The sequence below is a fragment of the Penicillium oxalicum genome, chromosome VII, assembly GCF_001723175.1.
Source record: "Penicillium oxalicum strain HP7-1 chromosome VII, whole genome shotgun sequence".
Taxonomy (NCBI): Eukaryota; Fungi; Ascomycota; class Eurotiomycetes; order Eurotiales; family Aspergillaceae; genus Penicillium; species Penicillium oxalicum.
This window is the reverse complement of record NC_064656.1, coordinates 2,347,316-2,365,966: the sequence shown is the minus strand read 5'-3', so window position 1 is coordinate 2,365,966 and position 18,651 is coordinate 2,347,316. Positions and strand designations below refer to the sequence as shown.

Sequence of the window (18,651 nt, the reverse complement as noted above, 5' to 3'; positions counted from 1 at the left end):
GTTGCGAGGATCCATGCTCGCCTCGGTGCATACTAGCCCGCTATTTGACTCGCCTCGTCGCCGCCGGGATAGTAGAATGCGGCCAGTCTATCAACCCAAAATTAGAACGGGGAAATAAGACAAAAAAGAAATATAAGGAGCTGAAAGGGATACGTACGCAATAATGATGTAGGCAGCAAGGAGAAGCGAGCCTTCGAGGTAGTTACTGCGGCCATCCAGGACGAGGAAATTGACCACAAACGCAGTGACGAAGAGGGAGATGGTCTCGAACAAGGTGAAATACAAGGTCATGTTCTTATCCATGCACCAGCCCAACAGGACAACAAGCGGCGTCACAAAGATAGCTAGCAGGTGATGAACGTTAGATGCCCGATATCAACAAGCTCTGGAGAGAGAGAGAGAGAGAGAGAGAGAGAGAGAGAGAAGGAGGGGGGAATAGACAAATTGGGTACAAAAGAGTTGTGTGGACATACCGATTTGGATACTACTTCCCACAGAGACACCGATTGAGAGATCCATCTTGTTCTTCATGGCGACACTGACCGCGGTGACGTGCTCTGCCGCGTTGCCCACAATAGGCAGGATAATGAGACCAATGAAGGTCTCACTGACTCCGGGGGAGTTCTTCAGCATTTCGGGAATGGCATCCACCAAGAACTCTGCACAGACGGCGACCAACCCCGTGGACAGCAGCAACATCACGATCGCAGCCGTCCGGGACATCTCCGGCTCGGCCTCCCCGGCCTCAGTGGCTGTTCTGGCCGGGTCAGTGGGCATGGTCACACGGGCGGCCCCCCGGGCATAAAGAACAGCGTTGCCCACAGGCGGTGGACGGCCCACCCGAGCGGGTAGAGAGTTGCTGCGAGATAGACCCGGGCGCGAAGCGTCAGCTCCTGGCACTGGGGCTGAACCTGGCACTGGGGAGGCAAAGACAGTGTTGGACAGGAAAGAAGGAAGGGGGCCCAAGGGCAGGCGCCTCTTCGGCTCAGCGTTGGGATTGGCCGGCTTGGTCCCGTCCATTGCGCTGGGGGTTGAAATCACGGGGTCAGTGAACACCGGTGTAGAACGGAAGGCGGTCATAGAAGGTCGGGTTCCATCGGCCCGCTCCGTTGAAGGGCCTGACTGATCCCGGGTGTGATTCAATTTGCGCGCTTTGCGCTGCTTCCTGCGTTCACGATGGCGCTCTCGGGCACTAGGGGCACTGGACACATGGGCCATGGGAATACCAAAGTCTCGAGACAGGAATTCCGATGGTTGCCCAGCATCGTCATCGGCATCGTAACGATGTTCGTCAACCGAATCGATGGCACAAGAATTGACTTCAGCATTGGTTATAGAGCTATCTGCTGATGCCTGCGGCTCCTCCACGGAACGATTCTTGGTGATGGGCTGATTCGAAGCAGTACCCTTGGAGCTCAGGCTAGACTTGCGGCGACGGCGATTTTTCATGGCCCTCTTGATTCGCTTGGCCGTGGTCCAAGAGCTGGTAGTGTTGACTGATTCATCGCTGGAGCTGCTGGACGAGTCGGAGGAGCTGTTCATGAATTCCGCCAAAACACCCGGATGAGACTCTTCGTCGATGATCTGTTGAGGGATACTGGCGTATAGGTAGGCGTGGGTCCGCAGCTGGAAGACAATGTACAGAATGTACACCAGCAGTAAAACAACACTTGTACCTCGACTGACCTTCAGGGTGTACTTTTCGGCATCCTTTTGGTCACTCCAGGAGGCATGAAAGGCCGTGGGCAGAAGAAGACTGGTGACTGATAAACTCAGCAAGCACGCGCTCATTTGGGTCACAGTACTATTGTAGATTTGTTCCTGGAATCGCAGGCCACCCAGGAGAAATGCCATGCCAAGAATCAGCAGCAAGTTGGCCAGGATTGATCCAAGCAAAGATGCCTGGACAATCCGAATCTCGTTCTTGACGAGAGCGATGATGAAAATGATCAATTCCACAGCATTTCCAAATGAGACATTGATCAGGGCACCCATGGTGTCACCGAGCCGGCTGGCAACACTTTCGGTGGCATGGCTAAGCAATCCCGCCAACGGAATGATAGCCACAGCGTTCATCGCAAAGATGACAGCTGGATTCAGACCAGCAGCCTCGACGGCAATGCCGACAGGCACAAAGATCAACAGGACATTAACCCAGCTGTGGCAGATAGCATCCTTGGTGTGGCTAACGAAGCGGCCGGAGCCAAGGCGCATGCGGTTGAAAAGACCTGGCTTTGTATTTGAATGTTCCTCCTCGACGGGTGCTGCCACTGGGGCATCGCCCGAGGCGTTGGAAGTCACTTGATCATCTTGTAGAGTGGAGGGAGACTCCTTTGTGGATGGGATTTCGGGTATTTGGTTCGGAGACGGCTTTGTGATGGAAGGTTGCTTGGCTTGGTCACGAGAGGATGCGTGAGCTTTCGCCCACGAATTGATACGGTCTGTAGAAAGGGGGGGGCGGTCAGCGATGTGATACGCAAGATGAAACCGTTTGTCGGTCACATTCAACCATCAAAACACCTCAAACCCCCCAAAAAAAGAGAAAGGAGTTCGAGCAATCAAAAGAATCTTGAATGTCCAGCAGCTGTGTGAAGAGGAGGAACTCACGCATGTATTAGAGGAACCAGTAACTGATTCAAAGAGTAAGGCAGTGGAGCCTGTGAAGCAGATGCGTAGTAGTGAGAGAGTTGTCTGGGGAGACAAAGCTCGAAGTATGGGAACAAAATGGGGAGTACAGAGCGGGTCACGCCGTATTTATTACGAGCCTTGGCGGGTATCTTGGCGCTGGGTGAGGCTTCCAGAACGAGGAATTGTGGACGGGACCCAGAGCTGGGCTGAGAGACGCCACGGACCGCCTCGTCGCTTTTGGATGCTGTCCTCTTCCGCCAACCAACAACGAGGCTGCTTGAACAGGCTAGAGTCGTTTCGCCAATTCAAGCGTGCTCTGTGAGACGCTAAGCTCTACCTGTTCCGTTGATACTCCTGATTCCTCGAGATAAGCGCTCCACCTTTATGATCGGGTTGCAAGGTCCTGTAATCTGAGCTACGTCAATGTCGTCCTTGTCGTGTTCGAGAGTGTTGGTAAGAAAATGTGTTCATTTGAACCGCGTCTGTGGAACATGAATTATTGAGAACAGGACTATGTACACAATGACGCGTTCACCCTTCCGGAACTCTCCAAAGGAGAAGAATGGGTGAACAGACATGCGTTGATATGATTACCGGAATTAGGAAGGATCATAGGAAAACGCCTTGAGGAAAAACAGACGGATCCACTTTTTGCGGTGGCCAAAATTCCGAGCCACGCAGTCTCATTGGGCGGTGAATGTTGGGCTCGCTGATTTGGTGATCTCGAAACGTGATGATCGTCACGGAGGAGTGGTAAATCGCAAAGATCAAATCGCTAAGGGGTTCTGACTATTCTATTCTGCTAGAAATTGGCCAGTTGTGGGCTGATAGTCTGAGAGTGGAAAGTTCCTCTTCTTCTTTGCGAGTTTTTTAGAGAAGCTATTCTATGGGATACTGGTTTACGTCGTCAGCTGCCCTACAGTCAAGGGGCTCCCTTGTCGATGTAGATCCGACAACCAGTTAATGATCAACAGGCTGATCCAGACTTTCAACCGCCTAGCACTGCGATTCGACAGATGTTAGGATTATGTCAGTTGTGAACTATCCAGTTTCATATCATGGCGCCACACTACTCAATCAGCAAGTGAAGCAAAAGTTGCCGGACCTGGTTGTAGCGGTAGCCACACGGCTGAAGATGTCACCGCCATTGCTCCGCGGCCAGCCCCAGCCGAAATGCCAATTCATGATGTCATTGATCTGGGGTTCCAATGGTCGCCTTGTAGGGTAACGTTTTGCTTGAATCGACTCGTGTGGATGATGCCAATGCCTTTCGTTTTAAAGCCCCGTAATCAAACGTGATTTGTCCTGCATACTAATTATGTCTCTCTGAGTGCACCAAATATTCAGACCTTGACGGAGGAGAGCAACTCTCCGGCTCTCGTAAAATAGTGGTCTGGAAAATGAGTCCCGGCGACTTATTTTGGGAACAAATCTGCGATCCACCCCAACTTTCCACTGCTGGTCACCTGATGAGTAGCCGACACAGCCACAGTAGAGTGTTAGGTGACAGAACTTGAACCCCCACGTGGATGACTCAAGCTGAGGCGTTCAAACAGACAGGAAGGCATATGGTTGTACTATTGAAAAATCAAATGACCACACGTGTATTAAGGGTCATGGATTTGGGAATCATGGCCCTGATTCAACTGTGTGCTCGGTCCAGTCACCACATAATTCTACCCCTTCCCGTTGAGACGTTTGCGACGCCACAATGACTAATGCTGCTCAGCCACATCATGGTGTTCCAGGAAGCTAAGCCTGCCGAATGAACGTTCCACGTTGCCACTGGTTTGGGGACAACAGAATAGAAAGATTCAACTTCCACTGCAACGACTGCATTTTGTAATTTAATAGAAGATAGCTGGTGCAGATTTGATAAATGGAAGCTCTCTCAGGTTAAATGATTCCCAGCCTACCTCCACCTCTGTATCTGTCAAAAAGTTTTGCATCAACGGTTTCTGGCGAGTGGATGGAATACATGTTTAGAGAGTTCAAAGCTCCGGCTAACAAAATAAACTACTCTATCCACAGAGACCTACTCCCAATTGATATTAGAGCCGATACCTACCAGGTACTGATTTAAGCCTAAACCTAATCAGAAACCCATAGGTTTGATGTTCTAATTGGAATGGACATCTGCCCTGGTCAATAGAGATCGATGTGCCTAGAAAGTGTACAAATAACTCAGCTTGACATCTGGCGACAAGGTGGGATATTTTAGGTGAGATCCACGAGCCTTTAGTTCAGCGACTTGCTCGTTCTTTCCGGTCAATAATTTACGGACAAGGATATAAGTAGTCAGTATAACCCATCTAGCTGAGATTTCATCATGCTCAGAGCATACACTGTGACTTAGAATGCGAAGAGAAATTTGTCAGTACCACGTACACATCCGGGTAGAATTAGGCCTCTGTTATTGACCAGTATTTGGCGAACTGAGTCAAGGATGTGCAATAAGCTTGAAGCTGATGAATTATGCTCTATGTCGCGGAGCCTGTACCTGTGGATCTCGAATTGCACACTGCCATGCGGGTATAATACGCCTCAATCAACGTGATTCTTTCATGTAATAAATGGCCCCACGAGCACAGCCAAGACTGCCGTAAAGAGGTGTAAAGAAGGTCAAAAGAAGAGGGGGGAAGTATTGGTTGCGCTAATTAAGTAATACTGGCACATTTTGAAGCCGTCTTCATGAAATCGTGAAAAAAGAATCATTTGCTGAATGCCAAAGTGCCCTCTAACGCCACCCACGCAAAGAAAACCAGTTCTTAAAAGATTCCAAAAAAAGACCACAAAAAAAAAAGAACAGAAACAAAAACAGAAACAAATCATGGCCTGCAGATCCCCCGCTTTGAAGCGTGCGGAGGAGGTCCTCTTGATGTTGGGGCATAAAGAGGACAGGGGTATCGCCGGGCGGCCCGCAAAACGTCACGTTAAAGAACTGGCATCATGCACGTCAACTGAAGGCTCAGAATATTGATTTTTGGGGACGAGAAAGGGTCTCAGGTCCTACCTGGTGGCGTTGTTCAGAGAGGGACACTTGACTTGACAGGGATCAGCATCCCGGAGATTATGGGCTGTGTTCACCCGTGCCGTGGGTGGATGCACGCCTTCTTTTGATATCTGGATAAACCAGTATCAAGCAGAGTACAACCAGTCCCAGAACGAGAAAGGTTGGGAGGAACACAAAGAAGAACAGCAAGGCGCTGAGGAAGATCGACATCTTCGGACCGTAGAAGGATTTTCCGAACATGATGTGGAGAGCAGGTGAGAGAGACATGAGGAAAGAAAGTGAGCAAGGTGAGATGAATTCGACGTGGGATTGATTGTCTCGACGACTAAGCCAAGGTGACGCGATAGAATGATACGAAGACGCTGTGAGTGAAGGGATTCTTCCGGGATACAAGAGAAATCGTGATACGGAAGTAAATGGATGATGGCCCCAATCAAGCTATCGAGTAAGACAAACAGAGCAAGCTTCTCTGTGCAAAAAAAAAAAAAATCTCTATCTATGCAGAGACTGATAGTGGAAGCATGATTGATGATAGGCGGCACGAGTTATAAATCATGCCAAGCCTGAGTTGGGAATAGAAAGGATCGTCTGGCAACCTTACCGAATTATGCTCGATTCATTTTTTATTCCTAACAGTGCGAGTTGACTATTTTTCTCCCTAATCAGTTTGGCGCAGGACTAGATAGGCTGGGCAAGGTAAGGTACGAGGGGCGGATCATCGGATATCAACATCGGAAGCTCGGGTTCACGCCGCCTCGATCCACTTTGGCTAAGGGAAGCCCTACCCGTTGAAACAAATGACGAGGACCCAAGTTTGATCTGCCGATTAGTCTTCCGTCGCTTATGAATCACGGTCATTTGTGAGATTCGGCGTCGCGATGGTATATTAGATACTAACACGAAGCCATTCCCGGTACAGGAGAGCAGAAGAAAGAGATATCTTGAGGGTACTTGGTGAGTTGTGGATCCCTTGGGGTCTGGTTCTACTCGGACGAATGTTCGTGGTACACACGTGACGTGATTTCACCGGTATGGTCAGTTACTCACCAACGAGATCCACCCGCAATGATCACAGAAAGCCATAAGACCAAAACCTTCCTCCCTCTGTAGGTGCTGAATTAGAGTGTTTATACATAGTATATCCAGTTATAATTATTGTTGATCCAAGTGAATGAAATGTTATCAAAAGAGTTCGGTCTGCCTGTAATTTTGAAGCCTGGAAAGATTCCATTTCTTGCCCCGTTGCGGGGCTCTTGGCATACAATTAATTCAGGCAGCAGCGTTCTTGTCGGCAACATTCAACTCAACGGATTAATTTGCAAGGGGTGAGGATACGTGTTGTAAATAATGATACAATAGCACCCTGCAGCGGTGCGAATAACAGGTATGTGTACGTTACTATGCCGTAGGATATTTATTTATAGTACACAACAAGAAAGTTGATTTGATATAGTAGATACCTTCAACGAGGCGGCTCCTTTAAAAGAAGGCCCGATAGTTTTACACTAGAGACCTGTTGTCCCTAAGTGTTTGATGCCGAAATACCGATGTATACAGGGAAAAAGACTTGATGATCACTTACGTATGCCTGTCGGGTATACGTAGTTGACCCTTCACTATTGTAGGCACATGTATTGATCCTTGTGATATGTGCAGGCACCCTGCTGCTGTACTCCCCCTGTAGGGCTGAAGCTTGGCTCATGAGTCGGCGATACGCTTCGGGTGGGTGGACTTTATCGCTCTACAAGTTCATAGTGCGCAGCACGAATTACTTTCTTTTGGCATCAATTACGGCACAAAGTGTTTTTGCCCGCTTTCTCAAACAAGCCGTATGCGTGTGGTCATATACCCGGCTAATTCAGACAAAAATTAATCTTTGGCCCCTGGGCCACTATACAGCAAGAATACCATCGACCCCTCTCTTGCAAATACCGCTGAAAAAGCAGAGTAGCGTCCGATCCTTTCCCATTTCTAGGGAGCGGTACATACGAATAATATTGTCAATGCGCAAATTCATTTTGACTCCACCAACAACGTTTCTGGTGACCCCGACGAATGTTCCCACTGCCAGGGCCAAAGGTGGCGATATAATTGGCACACCAGGGTTGATCCGACAAGGCCGGCTTCACAGTTGCCTAATAAGATAAGCAATTACACCCGTTCGTTTCTCACAGGGCTGAACTTCCCCACAATTTTGCTTCTCCCCTTTTGGAGTTTCCATCACCTTCGTTCATCCACTTCCTGGATTTTATTCTTCTTCCAGCCTTACTGATAACTCATTTCTTCTCCCTTCTATTCAGTGCCCACTACATTCGGTATACAGAGCCGGCGAAACAGCGGCTGCACATATTCTCGTCTACTCGGATTGAGACAGTACCCGTCAGGGCTAACCCGGCGCCCACTGACTGACCAAGATGTCTTGGATTACCGGCCGGACAAAGCACAGCGACGAGGAGGAAAGTAACCTTGGGGTTGATTGGATTCTGCAATATGATTTCAGCGAACTCGGTAAGCTTAAGATGATGAACTTGCACTCGGAGTTACCCTATCTCTCGGTATCTACATCTGTCCCCACTTCAAGGACCTGCCTTTCGACCTCGTTCGACCGTCTTTGTCGTCACAGATGGCACATTCTTTCCCATTGACAAACAAATTGCTGACAGCTTGACAGATCAGACGGAAGCCATTTCAGAATATCGCAGCCTTATCCAGGATTTGACTAAAGCGGGCCTTCGAGTACAGGTCCGCCATGGCCATGGCTCAACGTTGCTGGTGTGCATTCATGTACCCCGAGATCGCCTAGGGAAGATGGTCCACCAATCGAGGTTAGTCTGGTGCTAGATAAAGCCCAAGTTCTGTACTGCTCTTTCTGGAAACTAAACATATATTTGGCATATGATTCAGAATCAAAGATTGGCTATTTGGCATCACACATTCACTACCCGCCGGTCACGAAGACACCGTTGCCGCTTCCGAGACGCCCTCGGAGGAGATTCGATCCGTGTTTCATGCTGTGACCTGGCCCGCCAAGCTGGGTGGTGCTGGGATCACTCCGGGGGTAGGGAAATGGAAAAACATCACAGCGTCATTCCCATTGCATGATCGAGACGCCTGCTCTGATTTGATGAGTCAGTGGAACCGAAAGACCAACCTTACTATGCAAGATTTGGATGCTATTCGTGCATTATTTGGCGAGAAGGCGAGTGCAGATGACCCCATGATTGCCATCGGTCTGAGAATTTGGCCAAAAAAAAGCGCGGTTCCAAGATTGACTTTCTAATGCTCAATAGGTCGCATTCTATTTTGCCTTTATTCACTGCTACTCGCTATTTTTATCATTTCCCGCGGCGCTAGGTATACTCGGATGGTGGTTCCTCAGTCCATACTCAATTGTCTACGGGATCGCGCTCTGTGTTTGGTGCGTGGTGTTTGTTGAGTTTTGGAAAATCCGGGAATTGGACTTGAGCGTGCGATGGAATGTCAAGGGAGTGGGACAGCTCAAGGTAAACCGCGCGCAATATCGATGGGAGAAGGAAGCTCAAGATCCGGTCTCGGGCGAGATCAAGTATGTGTTTCCAGCTTGGAAACAGCTCTTGCGCCAACTTCTGCTGGTCCCATTTGCAAGTGTCGCCAGTATTGCTCTCGGCACGCTGATTGTGGTCACATTTGCCAGTGAGGTCTTTATTTCCGAAGTTTATAATGGTCCTTTGAAGGGATACCTCGAGTTTATTCCGACGATTTTATTCTCGCTCTCTCTGCCAGCGATCACCTCCTTTCTCACGGGTATCGCCAAACGACTGACCGAATACGAGAATTACCGCACACAGGATCTACACGATCTTGCGCACACCCAAAAGACCTTCGTCATGCATTTCATCACTTCTTTCCTGCCGACCATTCTCACTGCATACGTCTATGTGCCCTTGGGTCATCGCATTGTCCCCCAATTGGATATCCTAAGCCGGTTTGGAATCGAAACATTCAGCAACAAAGAGTTCGAGGTGGACACCTCTCGCTTCCAGGCTGAGGTCATTTATCTCTCAATGACCGCTCAGGTTTTTAGCTTCATGGAGGAAATTGTGGTTCCTTATGTGAAACATGTGCTTTGGCAGAAATGGCAGGATTACCGCCAGCACAAGGCCGGATTGAAGCGGCAACGAAGCTTTTCCAAAGCGACCGACCTACTGCTGATGGATGCTCCTCATGAAGCAGCCTTCATGCGTCGTGTTCGTAGCGAAGCTAGTGCTGAAGAATACAAGGTGGAGGACGACATCTTGGAGATGTGCGTGCAATTTGGCTATCTGGCACTGTTTGGAGTCGCGTGGCCACTGGTCCCGCTCGGGTTTTTGCTGAACAACTGGCTTGAGGTTCGGGGTGACTTTTTCAAACTGACCCTGGAATGTCAACGTCCTCCCCCAGTGCGAGCTGATTCGATCGGGCCGTGCATCCTTGGTCTGGACTTTCTCGCCTGGCTGGGCACCTTGTCAACAGCAGCCATCGTGCACCTCTACCGGGGGCCCATCTCTGAGGTTCGCCTTTCGTCATTGCTGCTCACCATCTTCGTCGCCGAACAGGCGTACTTGGGCATTCGGTTCACTGCCACCTCTGTGCTTCGGAAAATTCTCACCGATACTCTCCGTCACGAGGAAGCTAGCCGATATGCGGTGCGCAAGGCCTACCTTGAGATGCAGCAGTCACGCTACTGTTCACCTGACTCCCCGAGGCGGGTACGCCAGCGTGTGCGTTTCCACGAACGTGTAGACGTGTACAGTAGTGACACCACCGTCTCACCGGAGGGGTCTCCTTCGCCGACCAGGGAGCAGCAGCAGCAGCCCATCAATGAAGATCTCCGTGGCTCCGACCAAGAAGCCGATTTCTGGGATAGCCAGCACTGTGATCCGACTGACGCGGGCGTCAAGATCATTCGCGCGTTGAGTCAACCTAGACAGGAAAATAAAGGAGAGAAGGGTGCGTGACAAAGGATGGCCGACCTGACTACATAGTAAGAGCTGGTATCTTCGCTCAGAATTCATTCTCGTTCGCCCTTTCAATAGATCCAAGAATTGTATTTTGTAAGGTGGATGGCCTAATCTTGGAAGAGATGGGTGATCAGGTTGGAATCATCTCCTGACACAGTACACAGCTCCCCAAAGTACAGGCATATGCCATTTCCCACGCGCGTGACCGAGTTTTTCTCGTCTCGTAATCCCCGACTCAAGTACAGTCAATCTCCTTTCGTCATCCCGATTCGGACGACCCAAAGTCTAATTGGTGGAGACGCCTTCAGCCCTACAAGGCAATGCCAAGCCGATTTTCCCGGTAGGCAGCCACTCCTGTGGGCGTTGACTCGTCGAGCCCCCCCAGTACAGTACACGCAAGGTAGTTCCCCCGCCCACGAAAGGGGCTTGGAAGTGACTTGGTGGAAGAGTACCTGTACCTGTACCAGGACTAGGGCGTACCCCATAGTCGTCAACTGCCACAGCAGCCCTGGTAGTCTGCCCGGGTATGTATGTCTTTCCAACTCGCTATTTTCTCCTTCCGTTTCTTCCTCCTGACCCGACCGTTTTCCCTCTGAACAATTCATGTGCTGGACAAGAATTCCTCACTCTCTCATGTCACTTGGGGGTCTCTACGAGACAGATTGTCTGCCCATATTTGCCTCGACTTCGCAAGCTGATGTCATTTTTGTTCTTTTGCCAGAAGCATAGATCGCTTTGTCCACACCACTCATGATCAACACTCTGTCACCTCAGGTTCAACTTCCCTGTATCCTCTATACATGGCGACATCTCACACATCCTTGGAGACCCTCCTCACTGCTCACCCTACACGTCCGACTCCATCATCCAGCGAGTTCGACATGCAGCATGCATTCCTGACACCAGACTCTCGGGCGGCCACGGATGTCGAGTTAGCCGATTTGGAGTCTCCACCTTCCGTCCTACCCAAACTGCCCCAAATTTCTACCAGAACGAGCGCACCAGAAGGAACAGAGTCCAGCGATGGTTCTGTGACACTCGTTCGTCGTCGGGGACGGTTCCGCCTCTTGCACCAGAGACAATACGAAAACAGCCTCCTCGCCGGCGTTGGATACCTCGAGCTAGCCAATGCAGCAGACTTTGCAGCCAATGTGTGGAATCAAATCCCCGTACCGAGATTTGCGGCGGTGCTGATGGGTATTGGTGGAACATGTGCGTTTGTGCATGGTATTCGTTGCTGCGCAGGACTTTCGGCTCAGCCTGCGGAATGCCAAGCTCCTGAGGGCAGAAAGAGAGCGACTGCAGCACCAGCGAGCCAAGTGCAGCTCCCATCAAGAGACGGCAAAATATTTGCAGAGCAGAATTGGCGTCAATACTCGTGAGCTTGGGACTGAGGTCGTCGATCGTATCGTGATGGATCTACTGATGGGATTCGGGTCGATGCTTGTTGGGGTCGGCACATGGATGGCCGTCGGGGGTGCGAATCATCGTGTTTTCATCGCCAGCAACCTTCTGTCCGGATACATTGGAAATGGCCTTGCTGCCTTGTTTGGACTGATCAACGGCATCTGGTCTGGCTATCTGATACACCGGTTCCAACAACAACTCCAGGCTGTTCGATCGTCTTGTCCGGATGACGAGATCAAGCGTCGTTTACACTACCGGCTTCGTCAATTCCAGTGGCATTCTACCGTTAACGGAATCAACGGATTGGTTGCCGGTGCCGCGTCGCGTCGATGGTCACTGCGGAGCGATGGTGGGGATACGTGATGCTCATCCCTTGCATTGTCTCATTGATTGCTGTCAATTTTTTCTGGCGCAAAAAGCTTGGCTATGACAGGCCTCTCTTCGACCAGGACCCGCAGGTGAGCTTTGAAAGTCATTTGCTCATCGAGGACCTCCAGCTTGCAATATCAATGCAACACCAACTGGCTGAAAGCCATACGACTTTACCATCTGCGCTGGTCGATGTGCAATCTCTGGAATCGATATTGCGATTCTTGGAGACACAGGGTATGATGGAAAACTACAGCAAGTGGTTGACTCGGGATAAAAAGACAAAGGAGATTCTGTCGGAGGTCTTGTCACACACAGCTGACTCGACCGAGCTTACCATTTCGGTGCACACAATCTTGCAATTGTCCACTAAGTCTTCCCGGAATGCGATCATCCTAAAAGAGCACGCATGCCGCTTCATTCGTCGGGAGGGAAAGCAATTTTTCATATATCGCGAGCGATATCTGCTCGAGGTTCTCAGTTTCGCTATCTGGCAGGACCAGAAGCTTCAGTTCGCGGAGAATAAAGCCGAGATTTTGCCCATGAATGGCACCCTAATACCGCCTTCTTCCTGATGGCTTGGTCGTGAAGATTACGTGTTTCTGTATTGCTTCTCTCCTAACGGGGATGTTTCCAAGTGAGATCACCGGCGAGAAGGACATCTGGAACGATCAATAATATTCAATGTATGATTAATTTCTAGATTGACCTTTGGATTGCCATCCGGCGAAAGTGGTACACTAACTTATCATCACACCTTGTTAAAGATCATAGATTTTAGTCCTTTCGAGCAGTTGGCTCTTCTCCCTAGTTCGACTATTTACCTTTCTCGTTGCACACCGTGCCACTCCTGATGGGGAGTTCCATTCGAAAGTTCATTCCTGCGTCTTTTATCTGATCATACTCTATTGTATAGCAAGTACCATAAAAATATGCGGGCATCTCGGATCGTTTTTCCCATGGCAACAGGTCCTTTTTCATCTATGCCGCAATCTAGTTGTCCAGGCCAGGGCAGTTTTCACTGGTCTGGGAGACGATCGAGTTGTATGGCGCGGGATCGGTCCAGATGATGTCGAAGCTAATCCCAGTGTCAATTCTTGTGTCCAGAGGCATGAAAGGATTTACATGTTTTGCCCCTTCTTTTCCTTCTTTTTCTTATAGGGGAGGTGGGCCACACAACATCACAACACCACATACCTGTTATCGGGATAGTCTGGCGCATCGGAATCACCCAGCGTGGAGACGATATCCGTCAAAGCGTCGTGTTCCCAGCAGATGAGAATGTTGCCGGGACCGGTGTACCCCTTGACGACGTTGGCGACACACTTGGGATCGTCACGGTCACAGGACAAGTCCACGGTCAGACCGAGGTCGGCGGCGAGAGGCTTGACGGTGTCGTAGGGACGTTGACGTTTGCCGCCTTTGGAGGGGAGTAGAAGTTAGTCCCCATGTATTTCAGATATGTGCTTGGCTTGGACTGGTCATGGTTCCAGGGCTCCTATCCGGTACGACGATGTCTTCTTTTTCAATACCGTGCATGCTCTCGGGTATCAAGGGGGTTCTGCCTTCTCTACGCAAGCCGAATTGCCTCCTTTTCCCCTCTCTTCTCCGCGCATCATGTTCTCTCTCTTTTTTGGCGCCGGTGGAGATTCTTGCAATGCGAGTAGTTGCGGAAGGAGACGTTTACGTACTGCTTTTGGGTGTCTGTGCCATAATGTGGCCAATGTTGTACTGCGAGTTCGCCCCGAAGACATTTCGCAGACACTGTGCACGCTGCATGCCCTGGGCGTTCAATCCATCGCCCGAAGCGGGCTTTTCGCCATGACGGATCAGATAGACGGTCGGGCTGGCGATAGCCAAGTTGGCCAGAGCCAGAGCGACGAGGGAGGCAAAGTTGACCATGATGCCCGAATACGTGAGAGGTGGTGAAGGTTGGATTTGAGATGGGAGAAACGCTCGGAATGACAAAACCTAAAGATTTGTCGAAGTTGTTGAGGGCGGGACTGACTAGCCTATTTTATAAACCCCCGTGTTGGTGATCGTACAACCCAAAAATGCGGAGTGCGGCTGTACCTGTCGAGTCTTTCCATCTTCCCCCGGCTCCAATCCCGTCAGAAGCTGGAGCCTGACATGTCCGTCCCCCACTTGGGTCTGTCCTCCATTTCCTCAATCCGGCATATCGTTGGACAAGGATGCAAAGCTTGAATCATTCGCATGGACTCCATTTGCTTAATCCACAGGGAAATCGATCCGACTTCCGCGCCGCCCGCTACTCTCGGCACGGTCAGCACGCAGTGGGGGTAATAAGCCCGCTGCATACTACCTCACCTCCATTGTGTGCACCGGCACGAGTCGGCATTTGCCGATCGTAGGCATCAGCCATTGATACGCTGGACTCACTTGACATGGTGAGGAACAGGGGGCTGATTCGTTGGCCGATTCGGACACTAGCACAATCACGATTCAATAGAAAGTGCAGACGCACACCGACGATCTGCGCCCGGGCGCTCCCGCTAATCATGCAAAAAGAATGAAAAAAAGGCAACAGAGAAAAAACATTTCTCTGGCCGTGGCTTTTCCAAGCGAGCAAGTTTGGCAAGTCGTGCTCGAATGAGCTTCTCTCGTGGGTGTTACAAACATCGCACGTAGGGTTCATTATACGTCCTACTTGTCCTCAGGTCAGCCGTCCAACATGCAACAATCTCGTGGGAGACATTCCATCCCATCATCTCAAGGTTGAGAAAAAAAAAAGGGAAAATGGGAGACGTCACGATGGAGGTATGTAATGAGTCGGGATTGAGAGAAGAATTGCTCGACCACGATCTAAAATAAATGCCAGGTTGTTGACAATGTTCAATCTGTAACATCTTCAGGGAATGGTTTACGACAAAATGGAAGCCTCATCACAACATGTTCAGTCTGGCCCCCAAACAGGGCTTATCAGGGCCAGGTGGAGTCGTGTGCGATGATGACCTTGCATGGGAAGCCATTGATTCATTGGACATGTGTTCATCCCCAATCTTCTCGGAATGACCGACAAGCAAAATAGCAGTTGTGACATCAGCTGAGCATGCGTGCCTGGGAAACTAGCATGGGTGTATATGGAGACGGAGAATTCCCCTCTTCTTCATATCAAGGTTGGACCCCAAACAGGTCGCTGCTCGTTTTGCCACTGCGTCGATCGAAGCCAAAAGGAATCGACTTGCTCGACAAGAAGATCTTAAAGACAAGTGAAAGTCGTTGCAGAGAGGTTGCTCCCACTGGATGAGGAGCGCTCATGACGCAGACATGGGGCGGAGAACCCATTGGGGATTGAAGCTCCCGTCTGCAGACTTTCAAGCTAGAAACTGAATAAACCACTTCGTCGCTTCCCGAAAGGGTATACAACCAGTGCCGCAATGAACAGCCCGATGGTGATGCCAATTGCCACCTGAATCATACCCAGGCCCAGGCTAAACACCGAACTACCGGCAGCCAGCCCAGCACCCGGAGCTGGATCAGACGAGCCGTGTGAAGTAATGTTCTGTTTGATCTGATCGGCAGATTGAACGCCCGAGATCAAAGACCCAGTTGCTGCGAGCCCGGAAGGCACAAGGATGAAAATCGCAGGAAGAATCGCGGTGGCAGCGTGACCATGCCAGACCCGGCTGTACAAATTCCCTAGAATACCCACGGCAAATGCGCCCACACTGTTTGCAACCTGCGAATTCTTGCCGAGCTTCTTCGTGCTGAAGTAATTGCTGACATACCCGGTCAATGCGATGAAAATCATGGGCGGGAGCTGTTTCCATTTCCCCTGGTTGATAATCAGGAGCCACACGGTCACGAGCGCCACAAAAGGGAAGCGTTGGATGTACGGATTCTCGAAAGCCCCCGCCGGTGGACAGTTAATATCAGACACGGCGCCATTGTCCATGAGTCCGTAGAGCGTGGTGCCCACCGTGATACCATAGCCCAGAAAGAGGGAGAAGATAATCGCATAAACCATTCGAATGGACCCGGCAATAATTTGGTGGGATTGGAGTTCGAGGCTGCTGCACAAGACCAAAAACCCCGGAAGGATCAAGGCGATCGAAGATTGTGCAATCGCCGAAAAACAGAAGATGTACTGCCGCTTTCCGTCAACAATCCTCCAAGGAATACTACCAAACGCTCGCGCCAAGAAAGATGTTACAACAGCGGATGTGACCTCAAAAACGTTGGAATATAGGACTGACCGAGGCGCTGCCAAATGTTGCATCAAGCCCACCAGCAGGCCGTTGATGAAAATAATAGGCATGTCGATCGGACGGGCGTGAAATGCAAATGGTCCAAAAGTGGCGGTGGCTAGCCCATAGACCACCACGACAATCCATTTAGGATACCGAGGGCTCTTCCTCATCACATCATCAAGCTCTCGCACGGCAGTTTCGACTCCAATCACATCGTGAATCACATTTTTGTAGATCAGATGTGTATCCGACAATTTGGCTAGATCGATGCCTTGGCCGACTCGAACGAGCTTCACCTCCGTGCTTCTTGTCGTAGGATCGTCAAAAGACATGATCATGCATCCGGGAAGATACAGAAATTGACTCTCGACATCAAGTACTTTTGCCGTCATCTGCATGTACTCTTCCAGACGATGCGTGGGCGCTCCAAATAACATCAATGCTCGACAAAGTTGAATAATGAATTGCTGACGACATATAATTTCGGCGATTTGAACAGTAACCCTAATCTCCTCGTCCCGGTTAATCCTTCTTTCCGCCTGCTGCCCACGGCGTTGCGCCGCGGCTGAGAGGGCTTCGCTTGGAACTAAGGTATTTGTACCGCCGGGGCCGTTGGAGACACCGACGAGAGTTGAAGTGGATGTGTTCGGAGGGCGTTTGTACCATTTCTCTTGCTTATTTCTTTTGCCTGGTGCGAGAGGTGCCGGCTCGGAACTGGATCGAGTGAACGATCCGGCCGGCGTGGGCTGAATCGGAGCCTGAGATGGCTTAGCTCCACCATCCTGCTGATTCTCTCGATTTAGCATCCTCAATTGAGAGAGAATCTCTTCCCCGGCGGAGCGATATTGCGTACTTGGTTGCACTGATGACTGGTCTCCTCCGACCACTGGACCCATTCCAGACTGGGGGTATGGACGAGCTCGAATTTTTCGGCGCTTCCCAGATTGCCTGTGCGTCAAATCGCGCACCATTCGATGCGCCTCAGAGCTGCTTTCGGGCTGGCCCTCTTGTTTCTCCATATCACGCTTGTTTCGTTTAGTATCTGTGTCGGAGACTGGCGGCTGCCTTGCGGGCTCCAAGTTGTCACCATAAGCGCCAGATTGTAGATCGTCACCATTACTGGTTGGTCGGCCCATCAGCCCATCAAGCGAAGCAACTTTCCCTCTTAGCTTTTGTGTGGCTGACTGAGCAGCCGAATGAAACCGCCATCTTAAATACTGCAGTGTGGAGGATTCCGATGTCTTCCTTTCAGAAGATTCCGGGCTGGGGGATGATTCCTCAGACCTTCTATATCCACTGGTCTCTTCTCCTCCTCCAAGTCCAAGTCCTTGCTCTGGAGTCTGAGCCACTGCCAGGTCTGAAGAGTCATGGGCGTATGGCATGGACGGAGGATGCGGCATGGCCACACGGTATGCTCTTTCCAGCTCGGCACGTGGATCCTCCAGAGGTGCATTGCGTGGGACCTCTCGAGCCGATGCTTTGTCTGATTGAAAATAAATATGACGCGGCGCACTCAGCACTTTGGCTTTTTCATGCGTGCGATCATCTTCACGATCGTTTAAAGGATGAGGTACTCCTTCTGGAGATTCCGCTTCCTTCTTGGTAGTCGAGGCAGATCCTCGGTCGCTTTCAGTGCCACTTGCATCGGGAGTATGTGTGCACCTTTCATGATCTTCTGTCCCGGACATTTTGGCTCACAGGCTCTTTCAAAAGGTTGCAAGGGCGTATCGTGAGGGCTATATCGATCGATAAATCACAATCTTCGAGGAGCGTTGGTTCAACCACAGATTCAAGTTCCGTTCATGTGAGCTTAGAACAGCATGTATGCGAAGTCAGTCTGTGCAAATAGGCTGCGCCCGGGTCTTTCTCATTTTCCCCCCAAGGAAAGCTCTCCTTGCGTATGGATATATGACTGTAATCGATGGCCCAAAAAGAGGCGACCAGCGCGATCAATCCGACCCGAGGCTATGGGTACATCAATAGGCAGACGGACTCCACAATCGCACTCTGTCTCTCTCATATCCAGATGCTGAACCACATTGAA

At 50.4% G+C, this 18,651-nt stretch overlaps 5 protein-coding genes across 5 annotated transcripts; 2 read left to right on the top strand and 3 right to left on the bottom strand.

Moving 5' to 3' along the window:
• Positions 1 to 32: 32 nt before the first annotated feature.
• Positions 33 to 2,611, bottom strand: POX_g09303 (uncharacterized protein; the record flags this gene model as incomplete). The annotated part of the gene is made up of 4 exons (XM_050118060.1): positions 33 to 87; positions 158 to 344; positions 474 to 2,441; positions 2,608 to 2,611. The coding sequence occupies 4 exons, from the start codon at positions 2,609 to 2,611 to the stop codon at positions 33 to 35; spliced, it is 2,214 nt and encodes a 737-aa protein (XP_049966204.1).
• Positions 2,612 to 8,055: 5,444 nt separating this feature from the next.
• On the top strand, positions 8,056 to 10,617 carry POX_g09302 (uncharacterized protein; the record flags this gene model as incomplete). The annotated part of the gene is made up of 4 exons (XM_050118059.1): positions 8,056 to 8,149; positions 8,313 to 8,466; positions 8,546 to 8,840; positions 8,932 to 10,617. The coding sequence occupies 4 exons, from the start codon at positions 8,056 to 8,058 to the stop codon at positions 10,615 to 10,617; spliced, it is 2,229 nt and encodes a 742-aa protein (XP_049966203.1).
• An 803-nt stretch (positions 10,618 to 11,420) lies between these two features.
• POX_g09301 (uncharacterized protein) lies at positions 11,421 to 12,971 on the top strand (the record flags this gene model as incomplete). The annotated part of the gene is made up of 3 exons (XM_050118058.1): positions 11,421 to 11,836; positions 11,880 to 12,386; positions 12,461 to 12,971. The coding sequence occupies 3 exons, from the start codon at positions 11,421 to 11,423 to the stop codon at positions 12,969 to 12,971; spliced, it is 1,434 nt and encodes a 477-aa protein (XP_049966202.1).
• Positions 12,972 to 13,389: 418 nt separating this feature from the next.
• On the bottom strand, positions 13,390 to 14,298 carry POX_g09300 (uncharacterized protein; the record flags this gene model as incomplete). Its single annotated transcript, XM_050118057.1, has 3 exons — positions 13,390 to 13,474; positions 13,594 to 13,816; positions 14,088 to 14,298. The coding sequence occupies 3 exons, from the start codon at positions 14,296 to 14,298 to the stop codon at positions 13,390 to 13,392; spliced, it is 519 nt and encodes a 172-aa protein (XP_049966201.1).
• A 1,438-nt stretch (positions 14,299 to 15,736) lies between these two features.
• Positions 15,737 to 18,295, bottom strand: POX_g09299 (putative UPF0442 protein; the record flags this gene model as incomplete). The annotated part of the gene is made up of 1 exon (XM_050118056.1): positions 15,737 to 18,295. One exon carries the CDS (start codon positions 18,293 to 18,295, stop codon positions 15,737 to 15,739), a length of 2,559 nt encoding a protein of 852 aa, XP_049966200.1.
• Between the last annotated feature and the right edge of the window lie 356 nt (positions 18,296 to 18,651).